This window comes from Diplotaxodon limnothrissa, linkage group LG3 (assembly GCF_057381915.1).
Source record: "Diplotaxodon limnothrissa isolate DT_005_m linkage group LG3, D_limnothrissa_male_GT1.1, whole genome shotgun sequence".
NCBI classification, from domain to species: Eukaryota; Metazoa; Chordata; class Actinopteri; order Cichliformes; family Cichlidae; genus Diplotaxodon; species Diplotaxodon limnothrissa.
In genome coordinates, this window is record NC_140598.1 from 40,640,694 (window position 1) to 40,661,109 (window position 20,416).

The 20,416-nt window shown below is 41.9% G+C and overlaps 1 protein-coding gene across 2 annotated transcripts in view; it reads left to right on the plus strand.

Moving 5' to 3' along the window:
- exoc6b (exocyst complex component 6B) overlaps window positions 1-20,416 on the plus strand; it is a 131,047-nt gene that overhangs the window by 46,490 nt on the left and 64,141 nt on the right. For both annotated transcript variants that reach the window (XM_085349182.1, XM_085349192.1), the window contains exons 9-15: window positions 5,783-5,866; window positions 6,707-6,753; window positions 10,708-10,828; window positions 10,924-10,995; window positions 12,426-12,523; window positions 13,239-13,344; window positions 13,588-13,697. In XM_085349182.1, coding sequence (XP_085205308.1) covers window positions 5,783-5,866; window positions 6,707-6,753; window positions 10,708-10,828; window positions 10,924-10,995; window positions 12,426-12,523; window positions 13,239-13,344; window positions 13,588-13,697 — 638 coding nt within the window. The remainder of the gene's footprint in view (window positions 1-5,782; window positions 5,867-6,706; window positions 6,754-10,707; window positions 10,829-10,923; window positions 10,996-12,425; window positions 12,524-13,238; window positions 13,345-13,587; window positions 13,698-20,416) is intronic.

The following is a 20,416-nucleotide window of genomic DNA, read 5'->3' on the forward strand; positions in this document are numbered from 1 at the left end:
AGGGAGTAGAAAAGCAAGGCTGAGGTTAAAGAAAGGTTAAGCAGGGCACGATGGTGGAGGAGAAACAAAGAGAGAGAGGTTACAGAAGGTTTAGACAGGTGACGACGTGGGTGAAGAAAGTATAAACACACAAACACTTTATTTTCTGGCTTTAAATGTTTGTGTGAAGCTGAACGGTTTCCCTCATTTAACTTAAAACACTGCATGTCCCCTTAAAGAAAAGATTACAGTTCTAAAAACTTGGTTTTTTAGGGCCCTTTTAAGGAAAAACCTGCAGCAGAAGGAAAGAAGGAAAGGTCATGAAAAAATTTATAAAATATATAATGTAGCACAATAGCGAAGCCAAGTGGACTGGATAGGTCCATAAATCTGTCATTTATTTTTTGTTGCAGGGCTGTATAAGCATAATTAGCAATTTATTTTTTTTTCGATCGTCACGTTAAATCACATCACCCATCAGTGGCTGCCCGAGCCACCGTGTAGGACAGATTTGTGTGTTTTGGCCCTGGTGTGTATATGACAAGGTTAGGAAAAGTGTATTTGCATGAAGTGCTGTACTACCGATCTACAGTTTCTGTAATGATGTAACCACATGTGGAAAAAATATGAATAACTGTGTATAAAGTAAAAATGAAAGATATCAGTGACCCAGTGAAGAATGAGCTAGGTGTAAGAACCACTCATGTATGGCACCGAGCTGAGCTTTCCAAGTGGTGGTGGGGGGGGGTGGATTAAGAGATTAAGATTAAATAGCTGGGGTCAGCCATGCAAATCAAGGAACAGTCCACAAGAGAGATGAAGAAGAGAGTGCTGGCAGGGTGGAATGGGTAGAGAAGAGTGTAAGGGGTGATTTGCTGCTATTTTTTACAGGATGGTATCATCCTGCTGTGATGTATGATTTGGAGACTGTGGCACAGATGAGAGGTCAAGATGCCAAGATCTTCACTCTGAGTGAACAGAATGAACAAGACATGAGTACAACTGAAGGACAACTTGATGGATTTGGAGACTGAGTTAGAGAGGCAGAAGGATGATGTATATATTGGAAGATGGAGAAAGTACAGCACATGTAGGAAGTATAGGTAAATAAAGTTTCAAAAAATACAACAAAATAAATAATGGTAGAATAGTACAATAAAGTGGATCTGTGGCATAAATAGCTCAATAAATTCCCCAAACCAAAATAAAATATACTGCTTCTAGAGGGAGTGGTCAGCATCTGATTGGTTGAATCAAGTAACAGGTGAGGTGTTATTGGTCTGTGGGGAGGGAGGAGAACTACCATATGGTGATCTTTCTCATCTTACTGACCCCTTAAAGCTGAACTGAACCCTTAATGATGTGGAAGAGGCAATCAGAGAGGAAGGTTATGAGAAGAGCGGGGGTCACAGGAAGGGAAGAAGGGAGCATTGAGATGTGGAGGCTAAGCAGGAGGAGTGAAAAGTGGAAGGAAATAAGAATTTTCCACAAATCTCAGTCATTAGAGCCTCAGCAGCACTTGAACCAGCCCTGCTGTATGTTGCTGAGGCCTCAATCAGCTGATTGGAGATAAGCTGTTGCAGAGAGTAGGGAGCAGAGGGAGGTCACGGGGAGGTTAAAAGGGCAAAAACAGGAAGACGAGGGTGAAAATGCAGCGAGACGAGAGAGGGGAGGATGGATGAGAGAGGAGGAATGAAGCACTCGAGATGAAGGAGAAAGGGGGGAGGAAAGGAGCACGCTGCTGCTCGGGAAGGTGTTGAAAGGATTGACCCCTGAACCTTTGGGGTCACACACTCTTAGTCATTTATGTTCCCCCTCCTTCTCCTCCTGCTGCTGCTGCCATTTGAGATTTTGTTTGCGTTTCTATTAAAATGCAGAAAGGACACAAGATTAAACAGACACACTCGAACTGTTTTGTGTGTTAAAATAAGCTGTGCTGCGGCGCTTTGAATGACAAGCTGTCGGGTGGAGATGTGGATTTAATATCAGAAAATAACCCCCCCCCCCCACACACACACACACACACACACACACACACACACACACACACACACACACAGTCTGATTGTTAAATGTTTGAGAATGTCTTGTACTTCCACAGGCACACGCTTGTAGCACTTTTATTTATTTTTGTAGCAAACCTGGACGTAGAATCCCATTTGCAATCAAGACCAACCCCCCCCCCCGTCCACTCTTCTCCCCGCTTTCCCTTTTCCACCTTTAAGGCCCACAATTTTCCACCCGCTGTGGAGCAGCGGCGAGCCCGAACAATACTCCTTTGTTACACTCGCACACGTACCGCACGTTGACAAATGTGGGCAGAGCTGCGATGGATGTAAACACGGGCCTAAAGCCCAGCGTGTCGGGCAGAGACGAGGGGAAGGAGAGGCGAGGTGAGCGGCGGTAGCAGCCAGTCCATCAAACCGGTCAGACTGGGAACTCTGAGCTACAGCACGACAGCTGGAACAAAGCAGCTGCTCTAACAGATCCTTGAGTCTTTAAAAAAAACATTTTTTTAGAGAGCATTAACATATACAGGCAATTCGTCTAGTAGGTCTTTTATTTTGAAAGTTCCCTTGCTTCTAACCAACTACTTCTGCTCCTTCTCAGCTTGTTTTTCTTAAATAAAGTAAAAATAGTCGAGCATCCCTTTTCCAACTAGGAAAAACATGTAGCTGCTTGGAGATTGAAGCATTTTTTTCTGGACTTTTTAGCCTTTATTTTGACAGGACAGTTCTGAGTTGACAGGAAAGCTGTTGCACGCATCAAAACATCCAGGCCTCTGCAATAGCCTCACAGCATTTGGGTCACATGCTCAGCCCTACTACCTACGCTGGTCCCACCAGATAGTTGTGGAGGTTGAGCATGCAACGTCTTCAACCTCTGAGCGCCGATTGGCAATCACACAGGTCACACGGTGGAAGTTAGCCTCTCTCCAACAATTGCGGTCCGACTCGGTCACTCTCACAGATTGCTGAAGCTTCATTACCTTCTTTCTTACCCCTCCGGTTTGGAAAAACCTGCCAGAGATGTAAAGTTGCAAAATCGTTCTTCTTTACCTTTCTTAAAGGGAGACAGGGGCGTAGAGGGCAATGTGTGATAAGAGCTATACATTTGCTAAATGAATTTTTTTTGTATTGAATATGATATAAAACTAGTGACTGAGACTAGAAATCAAACAGTGTTTTCAAAGACTTAAAAAGAAATGAAAAGTCTATTTCATGTAAACACTCTTATTGTTGGATGCTTATAATAAACATGGGCTGAAGTTTCAAATAAAGGGGTCAGGTGATGGGATGTTGGGCTATAGTGGAGGAAAATGTCTATAAAGAGATCAAAAAGGTGAAAAAAGACTGACTTCTTGACCTTTAGCAAGCAGATGTGTTTACTTCAGTAAAGGTGGAACACTTATGCTCAGTCACGCTCACTCCAGTGGGAGACTGTAGTCGTTTATTTAAGAGGGGAACCGGCTTGTTATACTGTTTTGTTGTAATTACACTGCTGATTGGCGGATGTGCATATAAAACAAAGATTCACATAATGAAGTTGGTGTGTGAACAGGTACATTCTCAGTATGGTCATCTCAGACAGTATGGAGCGCAGGAGTAGACAAGCCCCACCCACCAGTTCCTCACACCCTATGTTTGTGTGGGGCAGCCAATCAGAAGAAAGCTGGTGCCATGAACATAAATAGTCTGTGAGCAGTTACTAGAAACATTTGTCTTTCTTTGTTAGCAGGTTTTTGTCGGGTTCATGTTGTTGTAATTTATTCACGTCTGATCCTCGTGCTGTCTGATCCGTTCTTTCTTTGATTCTCTGCTGGCTCCGCCTGCTGGTGTTCTTCTCTCTTTCAGCTCCTCTCTGTTTCGTTTATCTCTCCTCACCTTCTCTGGTGATGTTATATTGTCGCACAAACACTCGTGCTGATCTCAGCCCGTGTTTCTCACCCCGTGCTCACGCTCTCTCAGGGACAGCGAGCGCTGTATAATGCAGAGTTCACAGCGGTTTGATGCCTCTCATTTGTTGAATACACATTGTTCCACTGAGGGTCAAACTGGGAATTAAAAAACAGTTTTGTCACCTCCAAACAAGCTCAACCTAGTTCTGACACACTACCAGGGAGAGCTGTATTTCTACCATTCACCACATTGTTTTGTTGGTATCTTTGTTTTCAAAGGGCACGGTTTAATCAAGGGAACGACTAAAGAGTGTAGCTGAGCATGATGCCAAAATCCACATACAGCACTTTAGATCTTAATTTTTTTTAACAAATACTTTTTTGTTGATATTCTTTTTTTCTTTATTTAAGTTTTGAAAAGGAGCGCGGACAGATAAAGCATGAAGGACAAGGTTGTTTGCAAACCTTAGAAATACAAAAGGGCAACAGACGGAGAGCGAGAAAGGAAACTGTCCTTTATGGCTCAGAGACACTAGAGTCAAAATATGACGCCCATCGTATTATATTCATATTTGGCGACTGATCGCAGGTAATTGTGGCGACCATTTTAATTGCTACTTTTAAGGCAGTGGCACATCCAATCAGAAACTAACAGCAGACTGACTCTTGTCGCCATTTCATTGCCGTCATGATGCACTGAAATCGGATTGAAGGTGGCAGTTGTTGCAGCCGTTTCAAAGATGATGAGATCACAACTAATGTGGCTGCAGCATTAGAGAATTGGTTAAAGTATAACGTTGGAAGCTAATCATGGTATTGATTATTAAATTCCAATCTCTTTAAATAACTGAGGCAATGGACTGCAGGGAACATGAACATAAATGTAATTTCTGAATGTACAAATTTCATATTTCTCAAAAGAAACTGTACCGTGAGGAGGGACGCCTTCAACATCGTTTGTCTGATCCCAGATGGAGGGCTAGCATGAACACAGCACACACTCGGTCTGTGTTTTCTGGGACCAGGTGATTGGCAGTGGGGTTAGGCCTCGAGGACTGGAGTTGTTCCAGGGTATCCAATAGATGCTCTGTGGCATTTGGGTCGGTGCTGACCGAGCTGTTTTACGATGGAGCATATTATACTGCCTGGTGATGCTGTTGCTTTTTGTCATGAGCATATCAAAGTGACTTCTACTTGAATGCTGGCACCCTATGTTCCCAACAGAGCAGTTGTGTTGTCATAATTAAAGACAAAGTGTATTCATTTATTTTTGAAGCTGTCAAATGTCAAAGTTGGTAAAACAGTGGTGTTTTTGTGTTTGTGGTGTATTTTTATTCCTGTATCTGACCTCCTACAACAGCAACGTCAGCTGGGTAGATATACGTGCGCTGGTCTGGTCAGTAGCTCAGGGAGCTTGTCATGTTATCTGCCCACTCCTGGGCCTTTATCTCTGAGCTCACCGGTTACTGTGGGATCTGGATACGTGTGTGTGTGAGAGAAAGAGAGAGAGAGACTTGTGGTCTATCTTAGCACAACAGAGATAAGGGCGAGAGAGCTTCAGTGTAATGGGAGGAACAGATACGAGATGGTCAAGTTTAGACAGCCGATTCTGTGTCTCTTGCGTGGGTACGTTTTAGTTTGATGTCTGAGCGGTGACGCTAGCCAGCCATCAAAGGCAGCTTCCCTATCTCCCTCTTACTCACGTATGCACTAACATGACCTTCTCCATCCTCGTGTGGGTCTACCCTTTTGATTTTGTACCTCATTACATGAGTTCTTCCCCTGTTGTCTACCAACCTCGATTAACCTGAAACACTGGGTTGTATGCTTGTGTTGTTGGCGCTTCACAGGCTGTACTTGCAGTCCATCCCTGCAGCCGGTCTTACCTCCAGTTTGTGTTTTTAGGGTTTGCGTGATGTGTTTGAGAACTACTACAGAAAGCAAAGGAGGAAACAGGCCCGTCTCGTACTGCAGCCCCACTCTAACATGGTATGACTCCGCACCCTCACTTTGTGTGTTATTCGATGCACTGTTATGTCCACACACTCCTAACTACACTGACTCCACCCTAGCCCTGCACACACACACACTCTAAGCTGTTTGAACAGCCAAGGCCTGAGTCACACAGGCCTAGACTGGCTAGTGACCCCTGGCAACCACCGATGTATACCCCGACATGTTGGCCTGTGGTGGCTGGCTTTCTACTGGTAAAAAAAAAAAAGGTATATGGTGCTGCAAAGGAAACCTTCTCATGATTGTTTTGGACACCTTAAAATTGGGCTTAAGGTAGAAAGATCACAGAAACACGATAAACTGAGGACTGATCAAAGTGTTGAGAACAAAAGGCAAATACTCGCCCAACGAAATGAAACTGCAGAAAGTGCAACACAAACCAGAAACTGAGAACATTCACCTTCAAAGTAAAGCTTTTGCCTTACTGCTACAACCGGAGTGTTTCAAGATTTGCAGCTTTTATTTTGAAGGCGAACATTAAATACACTGAAATTAAATGTAATTACCCTCCTGTTGCAGGACTCTATTATAAAGCCTGCACCCTTTATCCTGTAAACAAGCAGATAAACAGTGGTTGGACAAAATTGTTATGATGAAAAATACGACAACCTCACATAGAATTACAGTCAATGTCTCTGCCACTTGAAAATGATGAACAGATGTTGCTAATGCATAAAACAAAGAATTTAGATGCATATATTTGAGTAATCTGGTATAAGTTTGTTTCCTGTTATTCTGATATCTGTATATTTTCACATTATTAGTAACTCCCTGTTTCTCCCTCTGTTTGGCCTTTGTGTTGTTATTTATTTCTAGCATGAAACTCTGGAGGGATACCGGCGGTACTTCAATCAGATTGTTGGGTAAGTTCGTCCGCCCGCTTTTATTTATTTCCTACTCCTTGAAGTTTTTCTAATTTCCTTCTTTAATTTCACCCTAATTGAAAGTGAACTTTTGCCAAAAGGTCAGAATGAAAACGTCTGTTTAGAAATAGTTGTAAATATTTTCAAAATGGCTCATAACAGATTTCCACCGACCGACCATCCGCCCGCTCATTGTGAGATTTCTGTGTACCTTGGCAGAGGCGGAGGAACGTTTGAGTGAAAGCAAACATTCAGCATTTAACAGCACCTCATTTCATTTCTTCTGAGTGACTTGTGACCATTTGACATCTTTTCATCTCCCTCCTCTCCTGCTGTTATTCCTGCCCCCCTTTTTTCCCCACTCACACCCCATCCTCCACCTTTTCTTTACTGTCCTCTCATCCGTCACTCCGTCCCACTTCTATGTTGCGTCTACACACACGTCCGCTCGTTCTCCCTCACATGCACGCAGCAGTGAGGATTGATAGTGTGTGTGTGATGGCGGTTGGCGTGTTGCTGTTATTCCTTCTGTCTGTCTTGCTGGAGCAGACGCTTCTATAAACACTGGACATCAGCTCAGACTCATGCACTCACCCTCAGGTCTGTTATTCCCATCTGAAGTGCTGGAAAGTGCCATCCTTTGTCTGTTATCCACTAGTGCTTCTTCATCCATGTCTCCCACCCTAATATTCTTTCATCTGCGCTCTCTGTTGACATTAAACACTTCAAAATAACTCCAACTAAGGCTTCCTTTAATATCTGCATTTATTTTTTTTATGTAATAGTTGTGCATGCCCACAAAACCAGAGTTATTATATATGTTTAATTAGTAACTGTGCGTGTTTATATGAGGAAACTTATGGGGGCTGAAACTGCCAAAATAACAACAACAAAAAAGATTAAATGGATGCATTAAATGACATCAAAATTTATTTTTAAAAATCTTCATCACGCCATGTTTGTCTTCCAACTTACTAACTGAAGATTTCTCACAATATAAATGGCTGCCTCCAGGAGACACTCATTAGAGAGCTGAGGCGCTCGGCTCATCCATTTGAAAATGATACCGTTCACTGATGAGCCAACAGCTTTACAACTGTACAGCAGAATACCCTCCAGTGCTACTCACGTTCATGTGTCACCAAACTTTCATAATTGGACTCCATGATGGTCCTCAAGTCATTGAGTGGGATCTGTGCAGGTCACTGATGAACTTCAGACTTGGCAGGTTCTCTTCACAGATTCAAACAGGTTCAAACTGAGCATGTGTGTTAGATGTGGAGACACCATAGCAAATGTTAAGCGACCTGCAACCTTATTCAGTATGAACAGTTTGGCCCTGGGTTATTGTTAGTCTGCAGAGATAGATGCTTGGAGAAAGTTGTCCATAGGACGGGATAAAAAAATCTAATATGTAAGTTGGATTGACCTAATAATTGCGTGTCTAAATCAGGTTAAATCACTTTCATGGATGTGGTACATTTAAAATCAGAATTTGTACCAAAGTGTTTTCTGGTTGATGCTTTTAAAGCATAAATCCAACATATATGTAAATCAAATGAAAAGCAAAGCTTCTCAAATGTGAAGCTGTTCTGTATCAACATATCAACAATTTTTTAAGTTACAGTTATTCTTTCTCAATGAGTTGGGAAATTTGTGCTTTGTTCCACTGTGGTACAAACAGGTAGAAGATGCTGCTTGGTCTTCCATAAAAAAAGTGCACAAATCTTTTAGTTTCTTACATGAAGAAAAAGCTGGAAAAAGTAAAAATCTGTTGAAGAGTGAATCTCATCATATTTATTCCCTTCAGTAATAGCAAAGAGAAAAGTAACCATGCATAGCCGGGCCACTGATCCGACCGCAGTGCGGCTCATTGTGGCCTGGCAATGCTCGGTGGGCACTGGTTTGAGTTAGACGTGTTGTGAGTGGATGTAAACCAAAGTCACTTTGCAGGCGATTTGATCCGTTTCACACAGGCATCATTTCAAGACAGCAGCACAACGTGTGACTGACGGGTTTGTTGCTGTGCTCAGATATCAGCATCCTCGCACGCCTGGCTGGGCGAATGCGCCGTTTGCCTGGCTGTCATTTGCACTTGCAAATGATTTTAAATCAGAGAAACATGGCAGCTCTTCTGGAAAAGTTGTCAGAATTGACTCGAACCATCCCAAAGTACTCTCAGGGTGAAAATAAGCCACACAAGTGTTTGTCTTTTATTTGAGATTGGGGATATCTCTGAACAGTCCCTTCCTCTGCAGTCCAGAAACATGTTTTCATTTGCGTTCCTATTGCCTAATTATTTTTAATTCACTTTGCAGCTGATTTTAAGGATTGTTTTCCACAAAAACATCTTGTAGAAAAAAAATGGATCATAAAGAGAAAGATGAACCAAAGAAAACCATTTGTCATAGAAAAGATCAGCAGCTTTATTTTTATGAAAACCAGATTTCACATTTCTCTGTTTGACATGATGGAAAATACAGTTATTGTCAAGAGCAGCAGATGGATTAATAAAGTGAAACCTAATCTAGATCCTGGTCTTTTAACTGCTTCGCTTATGTGAAAGTATTTCTAACCTTGGTCTGGAAAACATGACAGTACTGTTATATTTGCAAGAGGCAGTATTAGAATCAGTATCCCTTGATCCTCCAAGACTTTCTTACCAACGAGTCTGAGTACAGCTAACACACAGCTGGACTTGTTGCCATCTCCCACAAGTAGTTTTTTTTCTTGCTTTCTTCTTTATCTTTGTTGTCTTCTTGGCCTTTTTTTTTCTTCATCTGCTTAGTCTCCAGCTGCTTAACTCGTCCTTGTCTTGTTTCTTTTTTTTTTTCTTTTCATCTTTTTCCGTCGTCGTTGTCTTCACCGTCTACAGGATAACCTAGAACACCGTGTGCTGCCGTATTCCATCCGAAGAGAATCGCTGTATACCTTATCAAAAGAAACTAGTACTAGAATTTCATTATGACTTTTATGAGACGCAGCATCTTGACCAGGCTGAACATGTTTCATGTTTAGTCTTCTTTATAAAGACGTTGTTCTGAATAGTAACAAGTCAACTTCTTTTAACTGTCATATTTGATTTGCCGCAACAAAATCTGTAAGAAATGGCACGTAAACATTAGTGGCATCTCCCGCTAGCTGCTTCAGTGTTTTGCCAGTTGCATGTTTCCACTGGTTTTCAGGTCTAGTTGAACAGAAGGAAAGTAGCTCCTGAAAAAAGGGATTAGAACAACGGAAGGTTTTGTATCACTGGCTTTGATTTGTGACATTGCTGCTAAGCTTTTAGGTGTTTGTTTTTTTTTTGTTTTTTGTGGTGCGTAGGGGACTAAACAGAAAGCACAATTCAGTTCTGTAACATTCAAGAGGAGGCAGACTTCTCTACAGCACATATATCAGAAACTGGGCAGCCAACTCCAGAGCAGTCTAAAGGATAAATGTCACTGCAGCTCAGTATTCTGCCAAATATGTGAATCTGATTTACGGGTGGACTGTCCCTTTAAATCTGTTTGTATATCCCTTCCAAAGTGCACCTAAGACAAATCCAATTTGAATCCAGGAAAGACTCCTACTCAAATATTTTTCAAGTTATATCTCATTTATTTAATTTGTACAAAATCTGAAGTGTAACAAGGACAATTTGCTGTTGCGCTGGAGGTTTCAGGCCAAGCTATTTCTTGGATAGTAATGGTAGAAACACTCTGGCACCTAACCTCCTGGTTTTTGTGCATATTGAACTGTAATATAACATGCAAATTAGTGCGCTTCAGTGAGCTAGGTGGATTTGGACATAGCCCGGCACTCAGTATTTATGCAAAGCTAAGCTAACCATGTCCTGGCTCCAGCAGGAGTGGTATTGTTCTCCTCCTCTTACTTTTGGCAGGAGCGTGATTAGGTATATTTACCAAACTGCCTAAGTAATTCCATCTGTCTCTCTGTTCTCCTCGCTTGCAGCTTCTTTGTTGTGGAGGATCACGTCCTGCACACCACACAGGGTTTGGTCAACAGAGCATACGTAGAGGAGCTCTGGGAGTTGGCGCTGTCCAAAATAGTCGCTGCCCTGAGGACGCACTCTGTGAGGCGAATCACACACACTCATTAAATACGAAATGCATGTTTCCACAAAAGTCTGAAATGACACAGACACACCCCTCCCTCCTGTTTCCTTAGTCATACTGTGACGACCCTGACCTGGTGCTGGATCTGAAGAACCTCATTGTCCTGTTTGCTGATACTCTGCAGGTATGTGTGTGATTAATTCCTAATATTTCACTTCGAAAGGAAGGAAATCCTCTCGTTCCCTTTTGCATCACGCTATATGAAATGCTGTTGTGTTCTCCTAAGATATTTGACCCCAGAGGCCCGTGATTCTTGTTCAAAGCATGTTTTGTAGTTTTTACAAAACAGACTGCTGCCAGCCTCTTAAAAAAAAAGAAAGAAAGACTTTCTGTCTTAATTCGTCCATTTTTAGAAATGGACCTTAATCATGTGCTGTCAGTTTGCGCTCCATCCATTTATTTTCTGGCTGTATTTATGAACTAGCCTGGATGGATTGAGTGTGATGTATGAGAGGATGAAGGGGAGATAGAGGGGATGTGGGTGAAAACCGGATGGGAGAAACATTCAGAGAAGAGTGAGGCACATTAAAGGCGGGGAATGATGAATGTGTGGTTCGATGTCCAAAAGTCATTCATGTACAGAGATGAAGTGCTGCTGAATGGCTAAATTTCTACTCATTGTTTATGTTTGAGGGCGTTTCTGTTTTATTTTATTATTATTTTTTGGAATTCTTCTGTATTTCTTCCAGCAGAGAGGAAACTATACCTTGGGTTTTCTTTATACCACACTCTCAGTCTTATGTTGAAGGCATGTTGTTTTCCAACCTCATTTTAATTGGTCCTTCCATCAGTCTTTATTTTGACATTTCAGACATTTGATGCAAAATATTGTTTTGAAAAATCAAATAATTATGTGTTTAATCTCATCCACCTGTATCAACTTAGTCCTCCTAGAGCGAAGTCTTGTCAGACAGCAGCCCTGTTAGCCAGCTATGTGCTGTCACAATCTTCCCAGGAACATGTCCCAGTAAAAACACCCCAAGGTCAGATCGCTCAATGCTCAGAGAAACTGCAAAAAACCCAAGAGCTGCAGCTTAGACTTTACGAGCCTCAGTTAGCTCATAACAGCGCAGTTACAAAAAGACTAAACAAGTATGGCCTGCTTAGAAGGTTTGCCAGAACAAAGCCACTTCCCTCTGAAAAGAACGTGACAGCACAGCTTAAGTTTGCAAAGTTGCATCTTAGCAAACCACATGTGCCACATCTGGAGAAACCCAAACACAGCATATCAGCATAAACACCTCATACCAGCTGTCAAGCACAGTGGTGGAGGCATGAATATTTGGGCTCGTCTGTCTGCTCCAATCTCCGTGGAAATATCCTTGGACAAGATACTAACCCCAAAATTGCTCTCCGATGCATCGGGGTATGAATGTGTGTGAACGTTAGATAGAAGCACTTATGTTAAAACAACATAGTGTGTAAATGGGTGTGAGTGAGTGAATGAGGCAAGTTGTGTTAACCATTTGAGTGCTCAGAGCAGAAAAGTGCCATATAAGAACCAGACCATTTACCATGGTTTCACATGCAGCTGCTCTTCTTTCCCTTCTGCAGGGTTATGGTTTCCCTGTGTCTCAGCTGTTTGACATGCTGCTGGAGATGAGGGAGCAGTACGGAGAAATCTTACTCAAGAGATGGAATGTCACCTTCAGGTAGCGAACGTTTTGTTTCCACGCTCTCCTGATAGCTGTTTTTCAGTAGCTGGGTTCTAAATACTCCAGTGTGTGCCGCACTGACCTTCACCTCTCTAACGATACGGTCATGAAGCTCGTACACACACACATATTTGTGCAGCAGCGCATGTCTGTGGGAAACGTCCTGGTTTTGAAGTTTTACAACCAGCCAGAGGGAGGAAGTGTTTTAAACCAACGTCCGGAACATTCTCTGCCCTTCAATGGGTACTACCCCCTACAAAACTCTGAGTGTGAGAGTGCGTGTTTGTATTCGGGCTAAACGTGCCATTGTTTCAGCACCGCTTTTGTCCAATGACACCAGTGGGACTTGCAGCAGTGAGAACGGACAAACAAACACACACTCCCTCTCTCCTTCCTCCATCTTTCTCTTTCACACACACACACATCGTGGAAGCCACAGGAATTTTGTGTTGTATTGTTGGGGAGAGGGAGAGAGCGCGCTCCGGTTCACGGCCTCTCCATGGAACGCTGGAACGTCCGAACTCTGGAGTGCCAAAAAGACGCGGGGGTGGTGAAAGAGGGCAGGGTGGTAAGAAAACCTCAAGAATTAAAACGACCCCCAATGGGATGATTGTTTATATGTATCCTCTGTGGGTGTGGGTGTGTGTTGACCTCTTTGGAGAAGATGGGAAGTTATTTACCTTTGATTTATTTGTTTCTTTGCCCTCTGCAGGCAGGTGATAGACCAGGACAACTACAGTCCAATCCCAGTCTCAACGGAGGAGGAGTACAGACAATACACTTCCCAGTGTCCCTTTCAAGACCCCGAACTGGAAAAGGTAGAGAACAGACGATATAAAAGTGTGCAAAAAGAGTTTTATACGCTATCAAGTGCTGCATGTTGCTTCTTGCAGTCATGTCAGTTTAATTTCTTCCATGCAAAAGCTTCTTCCCTTTAGGAACTCTCAAGAAAAAACTACCTCTATGCTTGAACTTGCTCAAGTTAGCTTTTGTGCAGTATGTGAATTAAAGTTTGAGTAAAATCTCACTTAATCTCTTATTTTTCGCCCCATTTCCTCCAGCTTCCCTTCCCAAAGAAGCTTCCCTTCTCAGAGTTTGTGCCAAAAGTCTACTGCCAGCTAAAAGAGTTCATCTACGCTTGTCTGAAATACTCTGAGGACCTTCATCTCAGGTACATGCGCTGCATGCTTACACTCCTCTGCCACTGACAGTCCTGGTGTCAGAGTTTAGTGCTTTTGATTTTACAGATGCTTCTATAAGCAGCATGGAAACACTGATTAAGGACAGCCAGCTGAAGGTGAATAGATTTGTTCTGTTCACCTTGAATCTGATTTTTCTGTGGGCAGCAAACAGTGAAACGCATTCAGTGACAGTCGTGGTTTACAAGATTCAGAAAGGATTGTAGCTCCAGATATGAGTCACTTCAATAAATCTGTCTTGGTACACATTTAAATGTACATTACTGTGCAAAAGTCTTGCGCACGTCTCAATTGTATATATTTGAGAAGAGCTTGAAAGTCAATATTTAGTACGGCCACCTTTTATTCTTCAATAAAGCCTGAACTCTCTTAGCTTTCTTGTGATGTCTTTAAGTATTTCTCCAGACTACTTGAAGGATATTCAAAGTTCTTCTTTGGATGTTGGCTGACTTTTGGTCTGTTCTTTGTGTACTTTACTTTATTGTACTTTATTGAGCCCCGTGCATTTAACCCATTCACTCAGTGAAGCAGTGGGCAGCCATTGGGCGCCCGGGGAGCAGTGTGTAGGGACGGTACCTTGCTCAGGGGTACCTCAGGGTAGCTGTTAAGGGGAATCGAACCCCCGACCTTCCGATCATGGGGCAACCACTCTACCTACTGAGCTGTCAAGATGATCCCACATTGCTTCAATAATGTTGACCCAAGTTTGAATTCATCCCTCTGTAAGACCTGTTGCCACTAATGTTCTTGTGTAATTTGGCATAGTGCAGCCGTTTTCCCCTGTTTGGCACAAAATAAAGATATGAGGTGTTGTTCAAGACTTTTGCGCACAGTATTGTCTAATAGATCTGATGCTATAATGAAGCTTCCCAAAAGGAAAGGAAATACAAATGAAATAGATAAATATGCAGGTGTCTGTGTTAAACCTCAGGCTCACAGCATTTTCATATCCACTAGTTACGCTCTGATCATCTCCCACATCATTCCAAATAGTTATACATTCCTGGTAGCACAAAAGAAGAAGAATTTGTCTTATCAAATTATGTCTTTATGATTCATTTAAATAGTTTACTCCCCACATTATTCACTCTGTAAGAGAAGCTCAAAAGATATATGGAAAAATAGACGGAAGCTGTTCAGTCGCTAAGGTCTCATTTGAGCTTGATTCAGACTTGAGACGAATAGAAACAAACAGAATGCAAGGACACCCCCCCACCCCCCATTGCTCTTTGCTGTGGTTTATTTTGTTCCCTGGGGGCAATCACATTTAGGTTTTCCACTTCTTTTTACATTCACTCACGTCTGTTCTGATCGTTTCAAAAATCTCACCCCAGGAATTTTGTGAGTCCTTATATTGATGCTATGATTCTTATTCCTCATGTTGAGGAGATGATTGTTATTCTCTGACTGAAAAATTCCAAAACTCTGGGGAAAAAGTAGTCGGGATTGTTGGGAGCTGCGTCGACCCAAGTTGTAGTTACATTTCTATGAAGATGCAGCTTATAGCCCAGTGTTTCAGGGGAGATCGTGGTGACAGCGTAGCTACTGTGCAAATTTCCTGCTGAAGCATAAATGTCCAGAAACTCATCACTTCACCTACAAAATGTCGTCTCTCATCACCTCACAAAAATCATTTACAATAAAAGATTTAGATGAGAGCTGATTGTATTAGCTGTCTTTAGTAATAACAAAATCTGCATTTGCAATGACTGCACACTGATGCGGACTCATCAGTCTCTACCATTTCGTTGGGTAACTATCTTTAGTCTGTGGTACTTATAAAAAATTGTTCAAAAGTCATTGAAATGGGCTTTTGTGTGAGCAATTATTCATATTCATATTTTTTTTTTTATTCAGGCAAATATTTTCACCAGGTCAGGATCAATTGTTGCAGCTCAAACGATTCAGATTGACCACAAACTTCAACGCCTGCACACCTTCTCCCATTCATTCTCACTGACACACACACACAAACACTCAGCAGACAGCAGACGCCGTTTGGTTGATTGGTTCTTTCCATTCTGACCAGGGGTTTTTGTCTCATTAGATCTGGCTCAAGTGGGATACAGCATGCACACACACACACACACACACACACACACACACACACACACACAAACAACTCTGCAATCAAATGCAGCTTCTGTTCTGAAAAGGTTAAATGGTAAGCGTGTGTGTGGGTTATGGTTGATGGAAGAATTAAGTAAAACAATGCAGCTACTTTTCTACTGAGAAGATGAGCAATCAGGAAACAACTTCCGCTGTCCAGAGGGATTCAGCAGGCCTGGGCCTCAGCCAGACGCACACACACAAACACACACACACACAACAAATTTCCTGCTTAATGTAAAAGCTAAAGATCCTCACTTTGAGCTTGAAAAAGCAGAACAAAGAACTGAACATTCACTTCCAGAATAGCACGGACTCTGGGTCCTTCAGTTTGAAACACATTATTAGAGTCATGTTCTGATTTGCGTTGTGCGTTCCAAATGAATAACATTTTTTACTTGTACCTGTAACTCTGAGTCATATAGCTTTAATATTTTTGTGCTCTTGTCCGCTTCTGTAGACGAAGCTCTACGAATGTTTAGTGGCTCCTTGTGCGTATGTGTGCATCAGTTGATTCTCCCTGGGGGCTGGGAATTGGGGAGGTGCCATTGATCCGTGACCGGGGGAAAAAGGAGACGGCGGCAGGAGCAGGGATGATTGGGGATGGGGAAAAAGAAAAAAGAAAGTCCAAGGCATCTAATTAAAGTCATCGGTTTAGAAAAGCAGAACAGTTGTGTGTTTGTGTTAGAGACAGTTTAGTCACCATCTTTGCCACAGATCTGTGTGAAAATGAATCAAGCTGAAGAAGCCTGTGTCTCTGGCACTTTCTAGAGCATATGAACTCTCTGAAATGCTAAAAATTGAAAGCATGAGCAGAATTCACTGGAGCACAAATAGTAGAAGTAGTAGTCTTCTGTATTTGTTGAGGACTCATTCCTACAAATACAGTCTGCTTTGGTCAGATTTATTGGACAGTGGAAACGATTCTGTGTGCGCGTCTGGACTCTTGTGTCTGAACCTGTCAAAATGTTCCCGACAGATGTTTTTCAAGTAAAAGTTTCTTTCTGGTCTCTTGCTGACCAGACAGCACTAATCGCTCTTCTCAATCAGAGTAATGACTCCACTGTTTGACCTGGCTGGATTTTTTTTATGGCCATGCACACCCTGCTATCTGGTTACTGCAGTGGCATGCCTTCCTGCCTGTTTCAAACAGACATATACATGGATACACAGATCCAGAAGCAGACGGGATGATGGTGCAGGACTTTGGTCACTGATCCCAAGCACCCCCCACACTCTGACCTCTGACCGTAACCTCTGTTCACTTCTATAATTTGGTGGAAAGTGGGTACACTTGCATGCATATGCGCAAGTGTACTTTAGTGCTTCCATGTGTGCTTGTCTTCTCCTGTTGTTCTAGACTTGTGTGTTTCAGGCAAGCTGCCATAGTAGCTATAAGGATGACATTTTTAGCCTTGGGGTTGATAAAGCCACCACTTTGGTCCAAGTTCAAATATCGAAACATTTACCCAATAGCTCTGCATTTCCGCACAATAGACTTTAAATAAAAACTGGATCTACCCACTGTGATGTTACTCACTATTATGGAAACTACCTCTTTTAAGCTACAATTTGAACATTTTGCCAATCACCATCATTTTTTTTCATGTTTTATAAAACCTGGAGGTGACAACTGAGCTATACTGACTGTTCTGACTAACAAATTGAGGTCACGACATACTTATTTGACTTGCATGGGAACCATTACCTACTAGTTCAAAAATCTATGCATTCCAGGAATTCAAACATGTTCATGTGCTGTGAAAAAGTATTTACCCCTGAATATAGATATATAGATAGATATATATAGATATAGTTGAACAGTTGTGAACCTTCCCAGGAGTGAATGGGCTTCGAAAATTACTCCAAGAAAACATTGACGACTTATCCAGGACGTTGTAAAAGAAAACAAAAAAACAGTGCACATTAGTACATTGAAATAGTTAAGCAAAAATGGCATCCATGGAAGAGTTTCAAGGACAACCCCACTGTCAAACCAAAATAATACAAAGGTTCATCTCACATTTGCCAAAAACAAATCTTGATGATTCCCCAAGATGGAAAATATGTTGCCTACTGTTCGAAAGCCACAGCTGTTATGGACCAGTCAGCTCTCTATAAGCCCTGGCTGATATGGTCAAACTTATCGGTGTGTTAGGTGTGGAAATATATCGGTGGTTTCAAATTGATATCTACTAAAAATCTCTGTTTGAATCTCAGTGACCTTGACCTTAAGGTCAGTTCACTTGTCATTTGAAAATCTTGTGTATGCAATTACTCGAGAAGGAAGTCACTTAGGATACCATCTGGTAGGAGGGTGAGGAGTCCTAGTTGCTGTTGCCAGTATTTTGCAGAGTTTTCTAGCACTGTTGACTTTAGAACTAACTAGTAAATCGTAACTACTCAATCTGTGTTATCAAAGCATTTAGTAAAAGACAAACCTGCCTTTCCAATAACTCAAATACAGACTGACGTCGTACTGGTGCTGATTTTCAAGCTCTTGCATCACCTTCTCCCCAGTTCGTCATATCTTCCATCCCACATCTGCAGCATCTGTTCACTGCAGCATTCATTAAAAAAAAAATGATGGTCTTAGCTCTGTCACTATTCTTTTTTTGTTACTTTCTGTCTTCCCAGCTGGTGTCTGTGTTTAAGAGATCTTAAGTTGGAAAGCACTTTCTCTGGCATTACTCTGTATTTTTTCACGTATCAGTGGACTTGCATGCACAAGACAATTATATTCGTGTTCAAAGATAAGTATGATAAGCTCTAAGAACTAATTTATTTGGAGCAGCTGTACTTTTAGGTGTAGTTCTGCAAGTTATTAATAATCCCATTTATCAGTTTATCCAAAGTTCTTCTCGTTCACTATTAGATATGAGTTCATTATGCCTGTTCAGGTAATATCAGGTGCAAAGAGGCTTTTTTTTTTTTGTCTGGATGTCTGTCAAACTCAAAAAACACTTTGGATTGAACATGTCGGACCCTTGGATGATACGTGTATAGGAGGCTGTTGTTTGAACTATTGCAGTACTACCTCAGAAATTCTATTATTTATATTCAGTTTGGAAATGATTGTATAGTCTATCGTGCCAAAGTAGCTAAAGCAGACAACTAAGACATAATTATAGGCCTGACGAAGACCTGAGTGTTGGACTGGCAGGAGCCTGAGTGATGAAGGCTGTGCAAGTTTGTGACGTTTTTGGAGGAGAAGAAGATGAGGTGATGTTGGCATGAAAATATGTGCGAAAGACATCAACCTGTAGCCTAGAGGTAGATCAGCGGGAGCTGTTAGCCAGAGGATGGTGGAGCTCATGATGAACCAGTTGGAGAACAGTCTGGAAGGTGAAAATGAATCTGCTGCCACACAGATGCCCATGAGCCGGTCCAGTGGAAGAAGACTGTGGGTGTGAATCTGTCAAACTGTGAATATGAACGAGTGTGTTGCTGAGAAACGGCATGCATGCTCAGCCAGCCTATTTGAGGTAAAGACTGGAAAGAAAACAGAGGCGATTGTAGATGAAAATGTCAACACTTATTGGCCACATTTTCCCCACAAATACAATCAAGTGATTCAAAATTAAGCTGCAGATGTCAGTCTTGTTCACAGGTAGGTATTTGATTGCAAACACTTCAAGCCGCTGTGGACGTCAGAGTGGTAATATTTCCAGAGCAGTGCTGGCACGATAACAACAGGCGTGAGCACATGCTTATGTTTGAGACTGGGAGAGCTGAGTAGTTCTTTGACATCGGTCAGTTGGAAGTTTACCATGACAAATGTGTGAATGCAAATACTCTGGATTGCCTCAACCCATTTTTGATTTCCAGGGGGTGTTAACAACAGATGTAGACAATGTACACAATGTTTCTGGATGCAATTGGATAGACCTGCACCAAGTCCGTGAAATGCATCGTGGGAAGTAACACGGCATTAGAGAACAATTAGAGGTGTTATATGGAAAGCGTTCTGAATTGTAGAGGCCTGCAAGAAGAAATGAATCAAATTGATCTAAGTGACGCTAGACGTAATTCCTAGTGATGAATCGCCAGATAGCATTTCAGCATGGAAAAGATCCATCTCGTTTGTTACATTAAAGAAATGATAAAGAAAGCAGTTGTAATATATCGTCAGACAGTGTTGGGTGTAACGCATTATTAAGTAACGCGTTACTGTAATTAAATTACTTTTCCACTGAAAAAGTAGAGTAACTGATTACTGTTCATTTTTAGGTATTTTAATTAGAGTTACTTACAATGTATTTGCGTTACATTGTAAAATAATTAAACTCGCTGAATATCATTATTTAATTTCAATAATTTGTCTTCTAAAGGTAAAAGTAAACTCTGCCGCTTTAACGTCGCTGTAGTCCAGGTGCGCGTCATTTCGCGCCAGTTTGCTGCATAGTCGTATTCTAAAGCGGAAGATGTCGGACTCGGCTGAAGCGAGTGGCTGTTTTATGAAATAGACATATTCCCGTCTCTTCACTTTTCTGAAACAAGCAGACAAGAACATTACAGTAATATGTAAAAACTATCAGCTGCTGTTAATAGCAGGAGTAATCTACTGAAGCGCCTGACACGA